At 39.6% G+C, this 23,769-nt stretch overlaps 1 protein-coding gene across 1 annotated transcript in view; it reads right to left on the bottom strand.

Moving 5' to 3' along the window:
• LOC124794799 (zinc finger protein chinmo) overlaps positions 1–23,769 on the bottom strand; it is a 125,822-nt gene that overhangs the window by 33,621 nt on the left and 68,432 nt on the right. Inside the window, exon 5 of the mRNA XM_047258456.1 lies at positions 2,511–2,693. Within this exon, the coding sequence (XP_047114412.1) occupies positions 2,511–2,693 (183 nt within the window). The remainder of the gene's footprint in view (positions 1–2,510; positions 2,694–23,769) is intronic.

Here is a 23,769-nt window from a genome sequence, read left to right as displayed (position 1 = left end):
TGAAAATCATCTCAGCAGTGAGGTTTCTCTCATTATTTCCTCTTTCTTCCACCAAAGTGCTAAGTTTGCAGCAGAGGAGGAGTTAATTGAGGAACTTGCTTATCCCCTGACAATTACAATGATGTCCATATGGTCATAAAAATGCCCATCTTCTGATCTGCAGACAGGACCAAGAGATCATGATTGGATGGTTTTGTAACAATTTTTTTTTCCTTTTTTGCTTAAAAACCCTTGTCTGTATTTTGGTGAAGCTGTTTTACTACAACTTTGCTTCGTTGCTCTTTGTCTGCCCGCCATGAATGCGTATTGTTCTTCCACAATAATCTGTTCTACTGCCACTACTGTTTCTGTTCTAGACGTACTTGTAGGTTTAATCACATTTACAGGTGAAGTCTGCTGTGCTTTCATCAGTTGTAATAGTCCAGGTGCCAATAATAGCCTTTGATGGAGGTTTTTTGGTTGCTGGAACAACAGATTTAATAAATACAGATAGCTGCATGGCCTTCAATGCATTGCTTTTCATCTTTTTCTTCACCTGAAGTGTTTGAGAAATGGCACAACCTTTATCTTCATACGTAAACTTAAGATGGAAGAGGAGAAAGAAAAAGAAAGGAAAGGGAAGGAATTATTAATGTCAGCTGCATCGGGATGGTATGCAGAATCGGCAGCGACAAATGAAAATGTGCGTCAAGGCTTTCCCACCTACTAGGCAGCTGCATCAACCACTGTGCCATCTGGACACAGTGTTTACCCCAATTGGGCGGAATATCTCAGTATGTCTCCCAGCCGACTCCCACTCCCACCAAGCGTTACCTATCTGCAGACCCTGTCCATGTCCATGTCTTCCATGATGGCTACTTTGAAATTCCCTCAGTAGGTGAATGTTCATCCAAACTGAATTTAGTAGATTCATGGCCCACTAAGGCAAATCAGTAATAGGAATGTGTGGTGTCTGTTTTTTGGACAATGTTCAGAAAAAAACAGATACCATGCATTCATATAACTGATTCCCCTCAATGGGCCATGATTTAACAACCTGCAGTGTGGACGCATAATTATGTTCGACCTCCTACTGGAATCTCAAAGTGCTGAGCATGGAGGGCACAGACAGGGACTGCGGATAAGGGAAGTGTGGGTCAGCTGGGAAGCGTACCAAGATAGTCCGCACAATTGCAATGAACACTGTGTCTGGGTGGTGCAGAGGTTAACACAACTGCCTAATAAGAGGGAGATTCCAGGTTCAAGTCCCAGTCTGGCACACATTTTCACTCATCATTACTGAACCCACATAAAGTCTCAATGCTGCCAACATAAATAATTCCTTCTGTTTTCTTCCTTTCTCCTCCCTCCACCTACAGTTTACATAATATGTATCACAGCTGTGGATTCCATGCAGTGCCTGTTCTTTTGAACTTGTCCGAAAGAACAGACACCATATGTTCATAAAATTCATATACTTTATACTATTATTCTCTTTTTTGAGGGCATTCTTTATTCCATAGTGGGTGCTGGTAGCATTCAAGACACATGGGTGGGGAAGTCCACTGAATATACTGTTTGTAGGCAGCTGGACTGCTCCTTTATGGTGACTGGTGGTGTTACCAAAATATTGACACTTAAAACAGTGCATATGGAGTGATATACAAGGCCTAATTTACAGACAGCCAAAAATTTCCGACAGTGTAATTGTGCACCTTTGTAACATTCAAAATAAGTAAAGGGCTAGTTTTTGAGCCAACCACTCTCTTTTCACTGTGTTGTTTATTTCTCTGACATCCTCACCTTCCCATTTCTATTGCAGTTCTTTTGTGTCTGTTTATAATTTCATAGCAACTGACAACACCTGTATTGATACTTAACATACTTTTCAGCTTACTTCTTACAGCAAACTCTCCAACCAAAATGGCATGTAACAGTTTGATTACTTGGGTAGATTCCCTCCCCCCCCCCCCCCCCCTTCGCCTTGCTAGGAGTGTGCCACTGTTCAGCCTCTTGATGGGAGAGGCCCTCCAATGCTTTACTCATATAAAAAGGTAACAGTGTTTTTAGATGTGCCTCCCACATGATGGATAACAATGAAAATGTTCACAGAATGAACTTTGTAACAGAGTATGTGCTTTCCTGAAGCTTCCTTAAAGATTTTAATCGTGTGCCAGACTGGAACCCCAGTTTAGTTTGTCAGAGAGTTTTATGAGAAGCATCATCCAAGTGGCTACCTTGGTAAAACTGTTTTAGCTAAGTATATTCCCCATTTAAGTAAATAAATAAAAGATGAAGTTATCTTTCTCATAACAGTCCTTCAAAAGCAAGTAAAGAGTAGTAGAGGAGTTGCTATTTTTTAAAAATTCATATATAAGGAAAGTTTTGTAATGTAACCTAAGTAACATTTTGCTCCTACAGGCTTGTTTGGAGATATAAATACACATATATTTATACAAATTCTCAAAAGTTATAGATTTTAGGCTATTCTAAAAAGAAAATCTGGTGCTGATTAAAGTAACTGATCTCACCATCTGCTGTGGCAATTGAGCTGCCCTTCTGCGGTGAAACCTTCATATTTGCACCAGAGTTCCATACATTGATTGGAATCATTTCTGGTGTTTGTTCTGCACTTGTATCTGCATACATAGCAGTAGATGAAGTATGCTGGTCTTCTGAATGAGAGCCTGATATCTCCAACTTCACTCGCAAATCTATAAATTGAAAATTTGGTTCCACTATAATGAACAAGTTACTTCATACTAAATACTATAATAATGTGATAATTATATACTAAGAAAACACATAACAACAACAAAAGAGACTTGTCTGGAAAACAAGTAGTGAGTACCCAGTCCTTAAAAAATCCTAACATATGGAACTTACAACATTGCCTTACACAGACATAGCTCTATTAAAATGGTGGCTCATTAAGAATTCTAATGGCACCAGTAGGTGGAAGTAGCCGTGTCATTGCACTTTGAAAAACAGTTGCAAGTTTGAGTGTTGACACACACACACACACACACACACACACACACACACACACACACACACACACACACTGAAGTGCTGAAGTGCAAAACGTAATCAGGTTTTTCATTTAAATAAAATGCCTCCAGTTACAATTCTTCAACAACTAGCACAAGTTTACAGAACAAGTGTAGTATCACAAAAACAGGTATAACTGATAACAGCAGAACCTTTGTGAGATAAGCAAAAGTCTCGGCTACCAACCATGTTCACCTAAGCGGGCAATATGTGCCGTTTGAAGAACTGATTTAAGCTAATAGTTGCATATACATGACGAAGATTGCACATAAACTCAACACCTCCACTGACAGTATAGTCAATATAGTACACAATGTGTTGGATTACCAGAAGATGTGGCAACTCTCAGATGAGAATAAAACCAACTGAATATGGTTGTTTCTCCATCATGTAACACATATTGTGCACCGTACTGTTACAGCTGACAAAATGCAGCTGCATCGTATGACACCCGAGACAAAAAAAAGCATCTATACCATGGAGGCAATCTTCCCCTCTCATAAGGACATCAAAACAAAAGTAGTTATCACAAAATTTGCAGTCACATTCTTTTGGGACATGAAGGGAGCACTGCTCATTGATTTCCTAACCCATCGAGAGACCATGAATGGTGCCATTTATTGCAACCTGCTAAAGCAGTTGCAAAAGGTAGCTAGGAGTAAATGACCGAGATCGCTTTGGTAGGTCTTGTGTTGTTGTACAACAACACCCGACAGCACACGGTCTCTGTTCTAGACGATTTAGTTCAGTGTTTCTGATGGAGCATATTTGAACAACTCGCATGCAGCCTAGCTCTCACAATACACGATTTTCATATCTTACGACATTTAAAAAAGCACCTGGTTGTCTTCACTTCAAAATCGAAGCCAACTTTCAGGACACTTTTGTTAAATGGTTCCTAAACCTGGATCCTGATTGCTTTTATTCCAGTTACAACAGACTGTGTTACTGACAGAACAAATGTTTAGATGATCATGGTGAGTGTAGGAAAGTAACACACACCAGCGCCTCAGTAACTTTGTTTACCTCTCTGATTTCCTGAATAAACCTTCTCTGAGCCACCCCTGTATTTCTAAAATTATACAAACATTTTCTAGCAGACCTGATGACTCTAGTACCCTTGGCAAAAAAAAAAAAAAAAAAAAAAAAAGTCATTTCCTCCATTTCTCAGCACAGGATCTCTTTCATTTTAGTAGTTATATGAGTGATTCTTAGTGCATAAAATGCAACTAACACATTTTCAATATCTGTTCCAGAATTGCACTGAAAGAAAACTTAAGAGCATATCAATGGTGACACCGAACAAAAACTTTAAGTGCTAAACGAAGACATTTCACACAAATCAAGAAAATTTGTCCAACAGATAGTTTTCTGAATAAAATCTTCATAGTTTTCAAGCAATTCAAATAGAATTCTCAAACTCAAGAAAATGAAAATAGGCTGTAACAACCTAATGGTCTAGACATTGTGTCTCTCTTTACGAGGGTGCCATACAAGACATGCTGGATTTTGTCCCAAAAGTTTCTTCCTGGATTCATCAAGTTCTTCCATCAATTTAGAACTATGACATACTTCTTGTATCACGACGAACATTATCAAATGACAGGTGGCTCAGCAATGGGATCACCACTGTCTCTGGCAGTCATGAATTTCTTTGTGGAGCAGGCTCTGAACACGTTGCTTCATTCTTGCTTCCCACAGCACATTGATGACACCTTCCTGATATGGCCTCATGTTGAAAATACACTGCAGTAGTTGATCGATCACATGAATGGTGTCCATCGCAATATTAAATTTGCCATCGAGAGGGAGAAAGGTGGAAAGTTACTGTTCTTGGATGATTCTGTTGAGCAGGAGGCTGGCTTGGTCATTCAGTGTACAGGAAATCACCACACACTGATTGATATCCTAACACTGATAGTTTTCACTACCTCGTACACAACACAGTGGTCCTGAGCACATTAGTACATAGAGCAAAAGTTATTTCTGATAACAACCACCTACAGTCTGATTTGCATTCATTTGAGACATGTTCAGACAGAATGGTTATAGCCAAGAGAGACAATGAAATGCCTACAGGTGCCACCAAAGAAGGATAGCTTGTGAATTGGTAGGAAAAGTCAAGCTGGCTGCTTTTCTGCCATACTTTCGAGCAATGTGTAGCAAGTTAGGACGAATGGTGCTGAGACCTGAACAGAGACCAGTGTTCTGGCCATCCCCAGATACGAGACATGCTGTGATCTGTTAAAGACAACATAGCTCTTGGCATGCCCAGTGTATATAGTGTCACTATAGAATGCAGCAGCATCCATATGGTCAGGCAATTTGTACAGCTGCAGAGCAGTGTACCGAGCACAAGCGACATATTCAACAAAAGGAGCTCGACAGGTTGGCCACAGCTGAGCCCTGCCTAGAAAATGGACACAAAACAAAGTTTGAAAATGCGAGCATCTTGGCTCAAGCATCAACATATTGGCATTCCATATAAAGGGGGTGGCTGAGATTATAATGAACAGCAACAAGTTTAACAATGACCAGCACCACACATTTAGTGGAACATGGGGGCAGGCTTTGGGAATTGAAAGGAAGTAAAAATAGATGCTTGACACTTGAAGGGAGGCAGGGGCGTTAGTTTGAAACATGGCGCCAGCCCCTTGTGGCAGGCTGAAGCTGCTATGAGCTGCACAAGTCACCTACCATGCACACCATTTCAGCTCTCCCTGATTGGTGGCAGAGGCTGCAACCGTGCCTATATAAGCAAAAAACCCTGCCAGCACTGGCAGTTGGTGGTTTTTACTCCTGATGATGACTGCGGAGATACCCATCGAATGCTCAAGATTTTATTCAAACTGATGTGGCTTGAAATTTGAGAAGATTTTATTCAGACATGCCGCAGCAAAAGACTCGAGGGCAGATAATGTTCCGTTTCCACACATAGATATCTGCACAGATTTGCCGACTAATGATGTGGTGAACAGCTAGTTCACATCACACTTAACAAAACAAATGTAAAAATTCTATGGTTAATAGCACTATAAAAAAGTTCTCAGACTGGGGTGAAGTCATTAACAGTATTCAAAAATGCACACTGCACATTGCAGTTTCTCTGGGATATAATCCCTATCTACAACACATATCATCAATTTACCATACTTTCAACACAATTTATAATAATACTTGCGCCGTCTGAGAAAAAGTCATTAAAACATTCATTAAAAGGGGAGATGGAAAAAAATAAATAAGTGTTTTGCTGCTTATATTCTCTTCCATAATTAGCACAAATGTAACAGAAAGAAAGGAAACAGCTATGCACTGCAATGGATACACCAGTGATACACGCATACACTATTATAAACTTTTGAAGAATATCGACTGTTCACAGAGCAGCACATTTAAATTAGAAGAAAACACATTTATGAGCTGCTTTAACAATTAAAATGGTAATATTTGAACTCGTTGGCACTATACACATCACCATGACAACAAATTAAAAAGTTAACATATCTGACAATTATATTATTTCAAAATATTTTGGGCAAAAAATGAATCTATTCACCTTATAAAAGAGTGACATTAATAATAATCTGCGGTGTTCATCCAAAATCACTTTCTACACACAATCATGTAGTCTGCCAAGCACTTGAAATCTTTACATGGTGGGGTGGTCGGATAGTTAAATGGTCTATGAGGATCGTTTAACAAAGATTGAGACCGATGCTCAAAAAACTTTATTACCAGATAATTAATTGAAATCAACACATTTTCTGTGCAAATATAGTTGCCATTAAGAATGATGTACTTGTCTCATCTTCTCACACACTTCTGGAAGCTTTCCTCAAATCTATTTCTTGATGATTGCTTCAAAATCAGCTCTAAAACCTTCAGTGTGTCATTTTCAATGTCAAACTGAAATTATTTGAGATCTTTTCTTCAGTCAGAAAATGCAAAGAAAGTCACATGGGGCAAGGTCAGAGCAATATGGGGAGGGTGCAGGTAGGGGGAGGGCAACGGAGGGGGACTGTACAAAGACCCTTCTTCGCTAAAAATGAAGCTGCTGCTGCAACATGAGGCTGCACATTGCCCTGGGGCAGTTTCCACTTTCCGTGGAGTTTTCACAATTTCTTTGGGATATAATCTTTTATCAGTTGTCGCAGGACATTATACTTTTAGTACTCTGCATTTACTGTCTGACCAATGGGATGGGGGACTGATGACCTTAGCTGTTTAGTCCCCCTTAAACATCCCAACAACCACCACCACCAATGGGAACTTCCATGTACACCATGACGCAATAATCGCTGGGACCTTATTGGCTGATTTCTGGATTCACACTTATGTTGAGCATGACTGTCCATTTTGAATCCACTCTTTATCTTTTCATTTCAGGGTCAAAATTCATCTCCAAGGATTGATGGTTTTCCACTATTCGTCTTGGGCACATTGCCCCCCTCCCCCCCCCCCCCCCCCCCCCCCTCCTTTCAGCTCATAACTCCCTCTTCTATTTTTGAAAGCTTTATTCCAATGGAAACATGTGCAGCACATGACACTGTAGACTCAGTGCCCTATGGAGATCTTTAAGGATTTTTGAAGCAGTCTTCATCAGAATGCAAAACCTGATTGCAGAACGTTGCTCTCTAGTTTTTGCATTTATGAACTTAAGACGTGCTTCAAGTTACAACCACATTTAAGATGCAACTGCCAGAGAAGGGCTAAAATCACCTGCAGAACTTGTAGAGAGGACTGAGTAGACAATATTTTGAATTGCAACCTATGCTGGAAACACACCATTTCTGATCTAGGCATCTGAAAACACATCTGCTAGACAGGTATGCAACCAGACAGTCATGGTGGGTGTTGCTTACATCAGATAGGCTGATGTCATTTGATGTCCATCCTATCTCTTTGACCTAGTTTGAGCCTCATTCACATGCCTGTGAGTGTTGGAGCAACTTGACTGAGTAAACATCTGCAGAATACCCCAACAAGATCCTTCCATATGATGAAGCTAACTGTAATGGAAGAGCTACTTCTCGCCTTTATGGTGGTCGTTACCCATAATGTCTGGCTCCAATGCATGCCCTTTTTGCCACAATTACACGATGGCTTCGAGAAAGGGATACCTTCGTCAGCAGGCATGACTGTGACGCACCAAGGAGATGCCACATGCCTGATTTGGAAGAGACATACTATATCAAGTTGATGAGAAACCATCAATGAGTACAAGAGCAAATGTGTGTGCAATGGATGTTGGTCACAGCACTGCTCAGAATGTTCTGCATGACAAACAACTACATCCGTACCACCTCCAGAGGATATAGTCACTAATGCCAGCCGATTTTCGTACCACATGTTGACTTTTGTACACAGTTCCCGTGCCACTGCATCAACATGCTCCTAGTGTTTCCATGGCATGTTCACTTCAGGGCTGTGTTCTCAATTCTCGAAACAGCCATTTCTGGGCAGACGAAAACCCACATGTGATACATGTCCAGGGATTCCAATACAGACTTGGTGTCAATGTGTGGGCAGGTATTCTGGATGAACATGTGATTGGACAATACATCCTTCCACTCCCACTCATGTGCCCCATCTATTTGACCTTCTTACACCAAGTATTTGGCGTGTTGTTGGATGCTGTGACACTGAACATTCATCAAGACATGTGGTTTCAACATGACAGCACATCCACTCACTTTTCATGTCACATTTGGTAACACATGCACCAATTATTCGAACATAGACGACTAGGGTGAGGTGGTCCAATCACATGACCTCCACTACCACCATATTTGACACTATTTGACTTTTTCCTCCGGGGTCGAATGAAGAATTGTTTATGAGACTCCTGTAGAGACAGAAGAAGATCTGGTGGCATGAGTTGTTGTTGCTGCCGGACAGACTGCAGAAATACCAGGTGTCATACAGCATGTGTACCACATTATCATTCATAGATACAACACGTGCACCGAACTTTGTGGTTTCCACTTGTAGTGGATAAGAATGTTAAGCCTCCATTGAAAGGGACAAAAACAGTGTAACTGTAGGCAAATGCATTTTTTAAAACTGATTAAGTTTCCTTTTTGTTTCTTTGGTTATTAACGAGTGAAATTGTGAACCAAGTGCAGGGTTGCCACAAGTTTTCAGTAGTGAAATTCCCTGATATTTCCCTGATTTCAAGACAAATTTTAGCATTTTTCCCTGACAAGTTTTGAGATCTCAACGGTAAGAAAAGACGTAAGTTGAAAAAATGCAAGGACTTCTGTATTTCTCCCCCATGTGATCAAAAATCTTAAGTATTAACATAAACATATTTTGTAATGAACTGTTTTTAGATGGAGAAAGGAAGACAGAGGGTATACGTGTTTCATTAAGACCACTGTTGTTATTTTATTTCAATAAAATGAAGCAAATTTGATGACAAAAATATGCATTTCCTCGGAGTTGCAAGACAGATTTAAAATGCCTTCACTGATTTTAAAAAAAAGGGTAAGCCTCTTGAAAGCAGGGGAGAATTGTATAAACCAACATTATAGGTGACCACCAATAAAATGTTTGTTCTACTATGTTTGTTATTGTTGGTTATTACCCACTGTGTTATGGCTATTAGTTTACAGATATTGTGGGACTTATCTTTCGAGAAAGATATGAGTACATAGCATACAAACCGCTAGCGACTACCACAATTTTCTTCTTTGTATCATCCAGAAATTATTTTTCAAGTGTCAAAATGTACTAGAATAAATAAAATACCTATACAATATCGCACTGTACTTGTGGTGAGAAAGTCGCAATTTCTGAAATCCATCGCCCATGGCCTCTGGCCTGCTGAGAAGCACCGCAGTCCTGGGACCTTGGATAAACCACAAAAATCCGCCGCATTATGCCACACACAAACAGACCCAGCCTGCGAGCAGATCGACCGAGACTAGATCCGACGGGAAGGGCTTACACATTAGTGGGAAATGATGGGCTTCAGATTGGCAGACCCGATCTGTTAGATACACCCACAGAAATGGCCTGCAGTTTTGGCCCATCATGGAAGTCCATTCATGTGGCCAGCTATTCACATGTCACAGACACAATGTTGATGAAGTGATCAATCCACACAGCAGATAACTTGCACAAACATTCCGAGAATCAAATTTCCACAGCTTTTGCCAGAAAACAAGAGCGCACGCACACACACACACACACACACACACACACACACACACACACACACACACACACACACAGAGTCACAACCACTGTCTCTGGCTGCTGCGTCAATGACCTCTGAGAATCATATCCAAACAAACCATTCCTCACACCTCCCAGCTTCTGATCTACAGTTGCTAGGCTAGTAGCAAGAAAGGGTGCCAGCACTGACTGCAAGCTGAGGTGAGTGACAGGAAGGGGAGAAGCAGTGATAATGAGAGATTAGGAAGCGGCACATGTACTCAACTGTGCCCAGCCAATGACGATGCATGACATCTCAGTAAACAAAATATTTTATCTACTGTGGCAAAAACACGATTTTTTCAGGGTTTTTTTTCCAAATGTCCCTGACACATTTGAAATTCCCTTATATTTCCCTGATTTCCAGAACTTGGGGCAACCCTGTAAGTGATACACTGGGTCATGCCAAATAAATTACCTGTAAAAGTGGTTGTGTTACCAGAATGTTTTCAAATGGTTATAGCATGGAAACTATGTTCCTGGACATAGGTTCAAATTCAAAATATTATCTACTCTTGTCTCAGTTCCCTCTACAAATCATATAAGTTTGTAGGGGAATTTTAGAATACCCTCTTCCTTTTTTCCCACCTGAAGGCAATACAGTTCTGCAACACTGTTAACTTATTCACTAACTAGTTTTCATCAATTGATGATAGCATAACAAGTCAAAACTGCTTGATGAACAAATAAAATTTATTGCGAAGCACCAGGAATGTGTACTTTTTGTCGATTCTTCTTGTGTTCAGCCAAACACGAACAGAGAATTCATTTAATAAATTTCTTTTTAGTTCCCTAATATAACATTGCATTTTCAACTCTTTTAACTTCAAAGAATCTACAAAAGGAAAGGTAAAAACAGTTCACTGTGACTTTTCTTTTAGACCAAGAAACAATAAGTATTTCTCACGATGACACACGTTATTCTCTATAAATTGACATGAACAATAATCTGACAGCTGGTACTGAGTGGTTTGTCCTTGACCTGCACAACTCTTTGCACAATTAATAAATAGTTATAACATAACTTAGTGGTGTCGAAGTGATAAAGGTTGATAAAGTTAAAGTAATAACTCAGGGATATTCATAAAGTGTGATTAAATTTAAGAATCACCTGCAGGTGACACTTGGTACACATCAGAGAATCTAAAAATATACCTGAAGTAAAAAGGAAATTACAATAAACCTTCAACATGAGGCAATAAAATCACAAGAAAAGTTCTAAAAGCAAAGACACAGAACAAAACTTTGGTTCAAAGAGGAAGTCATTAAACATTTGGGTTGTTCATAAAAATATGGAATCACAGAGTAATTTCAAAGAGAAGTCTTAGCCAAATGAAAGTCCCCACAATTCCACAAATGATTGTGTTTACTACTACTACTACATAACAATAATTTCAGAAGGAAAACCAAAAGAACAATAGATCAGTGGAACTTGTTTAAATGTAAGGGGAGTAAAAAGTGCATAGTGAAATAGGTACTAAGATCAATCACTTTGTTGATAAACTTGAGCTCTCCTCTGAATAGAAATGCCCACATTCAGAATAAATCTTCACATAAAACATGGCACATCATGTTTCTATGTTTCAAAGACTCATTTAATTCAGTTTATTCGTCTCATTATATTACACTAAATGGGAAGTGCTGAACTAAAACATATCATCCTGGTGATTACAGGAAGGTATATAATTTCTGGAATGTAACTTCTGATGACAGTTCTGGTATTTCATTAAAGTCCAAATGTCTTCACAGTGGGTTTCCAAGATGACTAAGATACTGCTAATTAATGGTAGTTGCCCATGTGGTGCTCCACGAGAGTAGTACGCTAAGTGCTCACATAGGGATTTACTCTCTCTTTTTCTTTATTCTGAATACCCATTCATAAAAACAGTAGTACTAAATTACACACAGTCACACACTCTTTCACAACTTCTACTAGACAGTTACATATCTGATATTTAGAGACTGAACTTGTGACTGACTGAAGCAAGTCATGTGGAATCTTATAAATACACTGGCAGCTCCTCGTCTAGAGGTTAGTGCTGCTGCTATATCACAAGCTGCACAGGTGCGATCTCCCAGCCAATAATGCCATAATACGATCATTTTAATTATATAGGGTAGCAGGAAAGTTTTCCAACATTTTTGATTTTTCTAAAGAATCTGATGAAGTAAAACATTATGACTACTGCTCACTGTGAGGGTGAATGCCGCATGATGGCTTTGTAGGCAAGTGATGAGTTAAGGAAAGAATATAATGGTAACTGATCATTTCAGGACACATAATTTTCTGCCAAATGTACAGCTTGGTTTCAGAAGAGGCTTAACAACTGAAAACGCTATATTTTCTTTTCGCGGTGAGGCACTGGATGTATTAAACAAAAAGTTGCGGACACTAGGCATCTGCTTTGATTTACCTAAGATGTGTGTTTGTGTCGATCACTAAATGTTACTGTAGAAGTTGGTACTTTATGGAATGAGAAGTAGCTCACAACTGGTTTCTCTCCTACTTTAAGAACAGACAACAAAAAGTCATTCTCCACCATGATGAGAATGACTATGAGGGGCATCTGATTATGGCATGGTTAAGTGGAGGTGCCACAGGGATCTGTACTGGGATCGCTACTGTTTTTTTTTTTTTTTTTTTTTTTAATACATGTAAATGATATCCTTTCAATATGACAGTTGATCCTAAAATATTTCTGTTTGCTGATGACATCAACTTGGTAGTGAAGAATGTTGAGTGCAATACTGGCAACGTATCAAATACCGCAGCTCAAGACAAATTCATGGCTTGAGAAAATAAACTGATGCTAAATCATAGTAAGACTCAGTTTTTACAGGTTCTAATACGATTCAACTAAAATTAGCATTTTCATTGGAAAGAATACGGATATGATTAGTGAGTCTGAATAATTCAGATTTCTTCATGTTCAGGTAAGAAAGTAAACTGTCATGGAACGCTCACGTCCAAGATTTTGTTTAAAAACTGAACACTGCTGTATTTACTTTTGCAACACTAGCTGCAATAATTGAGGGTCCAACACAAAAATTGGTCTCCCCAATCACAAAGAGTATTTTAGCTCAGAAACAGTTCAAGCAATATGATGTGTAAATTTGCAAAGCTCTTGTCAAGCCCTGTCCAGCAGTCAGGGAATTTTCACACTGGCCTTTCATTAATGTAATTTGATGTAAACAATATGAGCTTATTCCCAAAAATTAGCAGCTTTCACTCAGATAGTACTACGCAATTGTGTACTTGGATTGCACCTCCTTGAGTCTTGTGCAGAAAGGCAAGCAGTATTGTGCTGCACCCATTTTAAATTTAAAAAATCTTAGCAGTAATCCACGCACTTTCAAATCTAAACTGAAGAACTTCCTCATGAAGTACTACTCCTATTCTGTCACGAAGTTCCTGGAAAAATATAGCTAATTCTGTGTTATATTGTTGATTATAGTAATATATACTTGCAACTTGTCACCTGCATAGAATTCTCCTACACTTTAATTCATTTATGTTAATTTCAGATACAGACTTATTCCATGACCATGGAGATTTGCTCCACAATTTGGTCCTACAGAACCAGAAGTATAAAATAGAAATAAACAAAAATAAAATAATAAACGTGGGGCAGACAAATGGGGATTCATTCTAGTGATTATATGAGTTACAAATGGGGAAATCTGATGGCATAAACAACATGGACAAAGGTCAGATTGTTATGGCCCGGAACCTGACAAAGTGCGTCTCCGGAACAGCAAATCTGGTCGGTTGTTTGCATGCAGCTGTCATTAGCATCTACAGAAAGTGGTTGAAACTTGGTAAAAGCACAAGGAGGGGACAAGAGTTGGGTGTCAATCCCTCATCACAGAACACGGAGGTTTGAAGACTTGCTTGTTCTGTAAAGCAGAATATGCAGATCTGATGACAGCATATGATGCCAGTGCTCCACAAATACTGTGGAGCACACTGTTCAAGGCACACAACTCCTACATGTGCCATGTTCACCCAATAACACTTTCAATTAATAATGCTGTGGGGTGACATTCATTAGGGTTTTCATGGAGGCTGTGGTAGCAACCGAAGATACCGTGAACAACTGTGGACAATGTGTACATTATTGCAGACCATCTGTATCCCTTCAGGTTTGATTTCTTCCCCAAGCATGGCAACATGTTCCAGCAGGATGACTCTCTGTGTCACATGGCCAGAAATGTGCTATAGTGGTTTGAGGAGCATGACAGTGAATTCACATTGATGTCTTGGCCACCAAATTAGTCTAAATTGAGCCTGATGGAACACATCTAAGATGCTTCCACAAACTACTGACTTGTAATTTACAAAACTGCGCAATCTATATGTAGAGGTCTGGTGCCAAATGCCTCTGGAAAGCTATCAATGGCATGCTGAATACTGCCACTCAGGTTCACTGTAGTACTGTGTTCCAAAGGCAGACCAACACAATATAAAAACGTGCTCTTAATGTTCTGGTTCATCAGTATAATTTTCTCTTCATGCAATTCATCACTCTACCCTCATTAAATGGCCAAAAAGCTTCTTTCTTCCTTATGTATCTTATGTTTGCAAACTACAAAGATATCATGCCTCTTCATCTTTAAAAAAATTATAATTCAACAGAGATCTTACTTATGGAAACAAAGGAAACTCACATGGGGCTAGATCGGAGTTTTAATGTTGGTACTAAAAAGCTTTGAAACAGTTGAACGACCTGTACAGTACTTTACCAAAGAGCTGGAGAGTTGTCATGGCAAACAACCACTTAAAAAGTCTTTAGAAGATAGTTTTCAGCACCTCTGTGAACCGAGGTGAGCATTTTTCGCGTTATGTTTATAATGAAAATGAAATTGAGATGGACAGGACATCAAACTAGGTAGCTGGTTATTAAATGCACCACAAAAGTTCTCTGATGAATGCCAAGCGATAAGATCAAAGTAATGCCGTAATGCAAAGAAGTTAGTTAGAGCAACATGGACGCATATAGCTGACAACTGTAAAGCATGAGTAAGTCTAGTGGAGGCTATCAGCTAGCAATGGGTGTTAGATGGTCGATGACATGGAGCAACTATGTGCCACTGCAGGTTGCTCATGTAAACTATGTTACCAACAAATTATGACTACTGTGCAATTAAAATAACTTGCAATATTTATCACTTTGGTTTGGTGGTGGTAACATGACACTGTTGCCTAGGCAACACCAATTATAAAGCTGTTTCCCCACCTGCATCACTAACAAGTCAATAGGTATAGCATAATCCCTTGCCATTTCACCAGTAAACAGTTGTCATTTCACCAGTAAACAGTAACATACACTAGCGAGCATCTATGCTTCTGTGTTCCTTTCCTCTCGCTGAAAAGTGTAGTGTTATTTCCAGTGTTGGAGTGTTCTGCATTTGTCAGCTGTTGCTCTGAACTAATGTTATCATATCAGTACTGTTTTAGTAGTAGTGTGATAGGCCTCAAGATGAGATTTGCAGCAAATAATTCAGGTAAGAACTTGTTTGCAGGCTTCGAAGGTACTGAGGATTGAAAAGAGAATTTCAAACTACAGACAGGGCTCATCAAACTTTTATGCTCTGTTCTTGAATTCTTTGGAAAGGATTGGAATAATGGAGGTCCAATTTTAGAAGCTTCAAGAGGGGTGGACAGAAAAGCAGCTGCAATTAATATTCAAAGGTCTACAGTCTACCAGAGGTTGTACAGAGTTTCAGGGAGAGCATAAGGGAACAATTGGCAGGAATGGGGGAAAGAAATACAGTAAAAGAAGAATGGGTAGCTTTGAGGGATGAAGTAGCGAAGGCAGCAGAGGATCAAGTAGGTAAAAAGACGAGGGCTAGTAGAAATCCTTGGGTAACAGGAGAAAAATTGAATTTAATTGGTGAAAGGAGAAAATATAAAAATGCAGTAAATGAAGCAGGCAAAAAGGAGATCGACAGGAAGTGCAAAATGGCTAAGCAGGGATGGCTAGAGGACAAATGTAAGGATGTAGAGGCCTATCTCACTAGGGGTAAGATAGATACAGCCTACAGGAAAATTAAAGAGACCTTTGGAGATAAGAGAACGACTTGTATGAATATCAAGAGCTCAGATGGAAACCCAGTTCTAAGCAAAGAAGGGAAAGCAGAAAGGCGGAAGAAGTATATAGAGGGTCTATACAAGGGTGATGTACTTGAGGACAATATTATGGAAATGGAAGAGGATGTAGATGAAGATGAAATGGGAGATATGATACTGCGTGAAGAGTTTGACAGAGCACTGAAAGACCTGAGTCGAAACAAGGCCCCGGGAGTAGACAACATTCCATTAAAACTACTGACGGCCTTAGAGAGCCAGTCCTGACAAAACTCTACCATCTGGTGAGCAAGATGTATGAAACAGGCGAAATACCCTCAGACTTCAAGAAGAATATAATAATTCGAATCCCAAAGAAAGCAGGTGTTGACAGATGTGAAAATTACCGAACTATCAGTTTAATAAGTCACTGCTGCAAAATACTAACACAAATTCTTTACAGACGAATGGAAAAACTAGTAGAAGCCGACCTTGGGGAAGATCAGTTTGGATTCCGTAGAAATATTGGAACACGTGAGGCAATACTGACCTTACGACTTATCTTAGAAGACAGATTAAGAAAAGGCAAACCTACGTTTCTAGCATTTGTAGACTTAGAGAAAGCTTTTGACAATGTTGACTGGAATACTCTCTTTCAAATTCTAAAGGTGGCAGGGGTAAAATACAGGGAGCGTAAGGGTATTTACAATTTGTACAGAAACCAGATGGCAGTTATAAGAGTCGACGGACATCAAAGGGAAGCAATGGTTGGGAAGGGAGTAAGACAGGGTTGTAGCCTCTCCCCGATGTTGTTCAATCTGTATATTGAGCAAGCGGTAAAGGAAACAAAAGAAAAATTTGGAGTAGGTATTAAAATTCATGGAGAAGAAATAAAAACTTTGAGGTTCGCCGATGACATTGTAATTCTGTCAGAGACATCAAAGGACTTGGAAGAGCAGTTGAATGGAATGGACAGTGTCTTGAAAGGAGGATATAAGATGAACATCAACAAAAGCAAAACAAGGATAATGGAATGTAGTCGCATTAAGTCGGGTGATGCTGAGGGAATTAGATTAGGAAATGAGACACTGAAAGTAGTAAAGGAGTTTTGCTATTTGGGGAGCAAAATAACTGATGATGGTCGAAGTAGAGAGGATATAAAATGTAGACTGACAATGGCAAGGAAAGCATTTCTGAAGAAGAGAAATTTGTTAACATCGAGTATAGATTTAAGTGTCAGGAAGTCATTTCTGAAAGTATTTGTATGGAGTGTAGCCATGTATGGAAGTGAAACATGGACGATAAATAGTTTCAACAAGAAGAGAATAGAAGCTTTTGAAATGTGGTGCTACAGAAGAATGCTGAAGATTAGATGGGTAGATCACATAACTAATGAGGAAGTATTGAATAGGATTGGGGAGAAGACAAGTTTGTGGCACAACTTGACCAGAAGAAGGGATCGGTTGGTAGGACATTTTCTGAGGCATCAAGGGATCACCAATTTAGTATTGGAGGGCAGTGTGGAGGGTAAAAATCGTAGAGGGAGACCAAGAGATGAATACACTAAGCAGATTCAGAAGGATGTAGGTTGCAGTAGGTACTGGGAGATGAAAAAGCTTGCACAGGATAGAGTAGCATGGAGAGCTGCATCAAACCAGTCTCAGGACTGAAGACCACAACAACAACAAACAGTTTTGTTAATTTAAAAGGAAAAAGGAAAGAAAGAAGATGAAAAATGATGAATCATCAGCATGTCATTCTGTCCTCTAAACATCAGGCAAGCAATGTCAATATGTACATGGGCAAATCGCAAAGTTGTGTCAGGGAAGTCTCCACCAGTACACACACATGATGGGATACCTTGCTGCTTTGAGACTAGATACATGCCCAATTCTATTCGTGATAGCCTTTTGCATTCTAGGCTAAACAAATCTTTTGAAGGCCATGTGAAATGATGGTCTGATGTTAGGGTGGCACAAGTTACACAAGCTGTTGGGTATGTAGTTGGTAAAATGCGATGAGGCATCCACTTGACACATAGCAGTATAACTTAAAATCTGTGCCAGGAATGTCAACTAGTTCCAACTCTAAATATTGATGATACATCATTCTGGAACTCCAGGTATGTGTGTTGTGCCTTGGTGAGTTTTGTGAAATCAATGGTGCTTGAAACACTATCAATGTGAGAAAGATGAAGAACTGCCACAATGTCAATGCCCAAAATATGCTTGATATCAGCACTGAACTGGGTGATAAGTTCCAAATGGTTGTACTGATGTGCTGAGCAACTGTTGTAGTTTTGTCAAATGGTGTAGGTGAGCAGCTTATAATCCGTGAGGACAGTGAACACACTGGCTTCTAACAGTGGGTGAAAGTACTGAATTGCCTCATACAATGTGAGAAGTTGTTGATCACATGTACTCAACTTTTGCTGTGATGATGATGATGGCTTATACAAATAGAAATTGAGTGGTCGCCATGTAGCATTGTGTAACTGTTGCAGCAATGCACAAACAGCAGCCTGGCTCACATTTACCACTAACACAAGGGGTACATGAAGTTCGGGCTGTGTTAGGAGTGTGGCATTCGCTATGCTCTGTTTTGCTGCTTTGAAGGCCGAACTCATGATGTCTGACCAATGAATCAGAGTATTTACATTGGTCAAGTGCTGAAGTCAGCAGTTCCTGTTACTCTGCTGAATGTCGCAAATGGCAATGATAAAAATTCAACATGACCAAGAAGTAGCATAAGTGCTTAACAGTGTCAGGTCATGTAATCTTCAGAATGGCTTCTAGTTTTTTGTGCAATGATTGTGAGCCTGAGAAGGAAATCTGATGGTCTAAAAAATTAATTTGTGACTGGTCAAACAAACACTTAGCAGTGTTTAGAACCATTCCATGCTATTCTAAGCATTTTAAGATTTCAATTAGGTGTTGTTGGTGCTGTTCTCCAGAGGTCTAAATGACAAGAATGTCATCCAGGTAGGCAAAACAGAATCGTGGGGGCAGCACTTATTTGACAAGCCATTACCATGACTGTGCAGTGTTACATGGGCCAAATTTCATAAAAAGACCCTCAAATAAATCAAATGGAGTGATGATGGCTGTCCTGGGGCTGTCCATTCTACCACCGGAATTTGAGTGAAGGCCTTGGCACAATTATACACAATGAACATGGCTGTGCCATGTAAAGTACAACTGTAATCCCACAATAGGAGTACAAGATACCAGTTTAGCACTATTGAAGCGTTAAGTGCTCGATGGTCACCGCACTGGTGCCAAGCACCACACTTTTTCAGGCACAAGGTGGAGAAGAGGCAACCATGGGCTACTTGACGGGGGAATAATGCCTTCTTTGAGTTTGGAATCAAATTCTGCCATCACAATGGCCACACAGTCGAGACCTTTTTGTACAGCTCTACATGAGACAGGTGGGCCATTATTAGTCTTAGGATGGCGAACAGTGCTATGATGAATTTCTTTAGGAGCTTCTGGAGATCTTGTCAGGGCTGGAAACTGTTGCAATAGATCTGCATACTCACCACTTGACACTTGGACAAGTCTGGCGGTATACACTGCTACACTACATTGGAAACCCACACCTGTCAGGTAGATCAATCACAAAGTTCCTTTCGAAGGCACAGCACAGTCCCAAATCTAATTCAAACCACTGAGTACCGTATGCTAATATCAAAGACTTGTTTGTCACAGACAAGCAGGAAAAAAGTTGCTGGTCAACTGCCGTAACAAGGTACATGGATTTCTGCACAAGTCTGTTCTGGTGTCCACCAAGAATTTCTGACTTGATTTTTGATCAGTGATGAGTAGGCGCCTACATAAAACTGCCACTGGCGTCTGAGTAGGCTCAAGGAGAGGTCCACTTGTGCACCTGGTCCAGGTGTTGATGAGTTTGTTTACGGACGGCTATTGACCTCTTGCGGTAGCGACTCCTGTCATTGTTAAGAGTCGTCACGCGAGAAAAATTTCCTGATCTGTTTTGTTAACACTTTGACACTGACTGCGAGAGAAACATACTCAGTGCACATAACCAATGATTTTGATACACTGTTAACACTGCACTGTCACTGCACTGACACAAGTTGGTGTCATAGCATCTTGTATTTTGTCAGCCATGTCTGCAACTGCATCTAAAGGCATCTCAGTTTGTGACACTGCATAACTCTGACTTGCAGTGGTTGGCAGCTGCTCCACAAGGCTCATAGCAGGTTGCAGGTACAATGCCGGTATCAATTTTGTTTCTCAAATGTCTCAGGTATTACAATGGTTTCCAGATGCCAATGTCTTCTGTGTCAAGAGTTGGCACATGCACTCTTCTTGTGAGGCAGATACTCTGTGGATCAGTGCTGCCTTGAGATTTTTTTTTGTAGAAATTTGTCGGAGGTGATGCCGTAATCACTTCCTCAACCTATCCTGTGAAATGGTGATCCAGTTTGATAATCACCAAGACAAACTTCGTGGAATCAGTAGATATTCTAGTATAATGAAAGCTTGCCTCAACTTGCATAAACAACAGTGCAGGGTTGTGCAACCATGAAAGGGACAATCGCACAATGAGTCTGGACACTGGAAGTACTGTCATTCTACCAAATTGTATTACCAGAAGTTCTTGCCTTTTCTGGGCTGTTTATGCAGGCTGATCACATCGGGGTCGCCAGTTTCGTAGAGGCTCGGTATAAGCCATCCAAACAGGTTCACTTTGGGTGTTATAATATTCAGCCAGGATGGTACACGAAAAACAACTCTCATGCACCATGGCAAAATACTATTTAATACAACAAGAAGGAAAATATCTTGTTATGAAAAATAGTTTAAGAGACTGACATATGAAGAGAACCATCTCTCTAGAAGATTAATGTGTAGCTATGTATTCTACTGGCGTCAATGAAAGTTGCACTCTTGAGGTCAAACAATAAACAGAACTTGTCGATGCTGCTACACAGCGCCTTTGGTGGATGGTGCGTAAACACTTCTGACAGCTGTGAAAAATAAAACCACAACACATAAGCAGTGGGAAGCACTCTCTATCGCTGCAAGGAGAAAGAAAAGGAAGAAGATGAGAATGACGAATCACCAGCATGTCATTCTATGAATCGCCAGCATGTTATTCTCGCCTGGAACACCAGATAAAAAATGAAGTTATGACAAACTGATAACCGAGATAGACGTATTCCAGCAGAATGTAATATGCAGAAACTTACATGGTTACTATCAGCACAAGGGACACCATACATTAAACAATCTTATTTTTAGCTTCAAAGAAGCAGCATCATTTAATGATATCGTCTTTCCAAGCTTGATTTCTGGCATGAAAAGTTTTCATCTCTGAAGTTTATGATCAAGGGTAGTGATATAGTGGTCTAGAGAAGCTGATATCTTCAAACCGTGAATAGCATTTCATTTTACATCATCATGTAGCTTGATGAGCTGTGGGCTAATGTATGCACAAATGGGAAAAGTTAATGGTTTAAATTAATATACATAGTGTTGCTACAAGAAAAGAAAAGCTTTCACATATAATATTGGTCTCTAAGATTAATAAGCTGCAAGAGAAGCTAAGCTCTCACACATAATATTGATCTTTTTTGCGCATGTTACACTTTAAGCTACATCACACAAATGTGACACTAAAATTTTTAATAACAACATAAATGTACATTCTCACACATGGTTCAGCTTGCATAAAAGGAAATTTACTTTGAAAGTAACGTTTTTCAAACAACCATTCGCAATATTTTCCTGCAACCTGTTAGAAATAGGTTCATTTCAGCAGTTGCCGGAAAGAGTCACGTAACAGGCATTACCGTGCTTGCGCAGCTACGATGGCACAGGAAGCCTGTATGCTCGTACATGTAAAACATTAGAAGATCTTATATTATGTCATAAAAGAAACAAAACATCAGAAGATACTCCAAGAGTGTAGGAATTTCGTGAACCATACTAAAATGCATAATTCAGCTTACACTGCACATTCGTATGTCCAGATTCGGATGTAAATTTTCTTGGAGAACCAGTACTGTATTATCTCATGTTTGGTTCTTTATTATGGCATCATGCCATACATGCTAGAAGATGAAAAGATGTACTTTTGAAATGGAGTGAACAGTTGAAACTAGCCAATAGTGTGGAATTAAAGACTTTGTTTCAAATAAATTGACTGCCTTAGCGGAAAAGATTAATAAAAGCCAAATATCTTTAGCAAACCGACAAAAATAACTTCATTGTTCTGCAAGGCGCTTACTGCTTGACTGTCTGAAAGGTGGGAATAAAATCTGAAACTACTAACATATTTTAGTCTTCCGTAATTATGTGAATGTATTTTAATTCACTTGCTAGCTCCTGGCCACAGAAATCCATTTTGTTTTCACTTGACATGAGTGCAATAAACAAAGAGGAAACAGCAAAATCACTAAATGTAAACACGGGTCACGTAGAGACTATTCATCTTCCCGCTGTGCATCAGCATTGGATCAACGATATTTCCGAACCACGGCAATAGAAGATAGTGGTTCCCCTCCCCCTCCGCCCACCTTCCTCCCTTGAGTGTTTGTGGTAGGACGCCAAAAATTTGGGGGAAAAAAAAAACGACTTTTCAAAAATATGTTCATTTTGTAGTGCACAACTCTCTGAAGAGTCTGATATATAAAACAAGTGTTCTGGGAAATGTAAGACATGTTATCTGGTATTTAGTATGCCAAATGGCAGTGCCATGCCTCTTCACACAGCATTCTTCTATCACACGTCATCGTTTTTCGCTCTGTGGAATTCAAACGTATAATATTTTGTAATGGATGCCATCAAACTATATTCAGGACAGTGGAAATTAAAATGTCCTGTGGTCTCTCTCCTGCTCCCAGTCACCCAGTTTGACATCCAGCCCCTCTTAAAAAACTCACAATTAATATTGGATGGGATTATTTGTAAACCAGAGAACAAGAACTCTTCAGAAAATTTGCACTCTTTATTGCCTATTAGCTGATAACTTGCTTTTTTGTGTAACATATAAGTAAATATAGGATACATGAAACCAATAAAGACAAGTGACAAGTAAGACAGTACACATTTCTTCAATCTTTAAGTCCTAGCATTTTTTTCTCTCTAACCTTGCTACAGCTTTACATGGTGTCCTTTCCTTTCTGGGAAAGCATCTATTACCTCAAACTTCCTCAAACATTCTGCCACATGAAAAAACAAAATGTCAATGTCTAATGCTGAAAAAGCAGTTAATACAAACAGTACCCAAGATTGGTATGGTTTCTCGATCTGACTGTGTATTTTGTCACTGTCTGCTAGATAAAATGAAATAGGCCAGTCTAATATTGCAGCAACTGCAACACACACCATAGAAACAGGCTGTTTTAGCACAAATTGTCACTTTTTTTTTTAACATGACAGAATATAATTCAGGAAGTACGAATATTGAATACCTATTAGGCC

This window comes from Schistocerca piceifrons, chromosome 4, assembly GCF_021461385.2.
Source record: "Schistocerca piceifrons isolate TAMUIC-IGC-003096 chromosome 4, iqSchPice1.1, whole genome shotgun sequence".
NCBI classification, from domain to species: domain Eukaryota; kingdom Metazoa; phylum Arthropoda; class Insecta; order Orthoptera; family Acrididae; genus Schistocerca; species Schistocerca piceifrons.
Note: the sequence above shows the minus strand (reverse complement) of the source record. Positions and strands in the feature narration are given on the sequence as shown.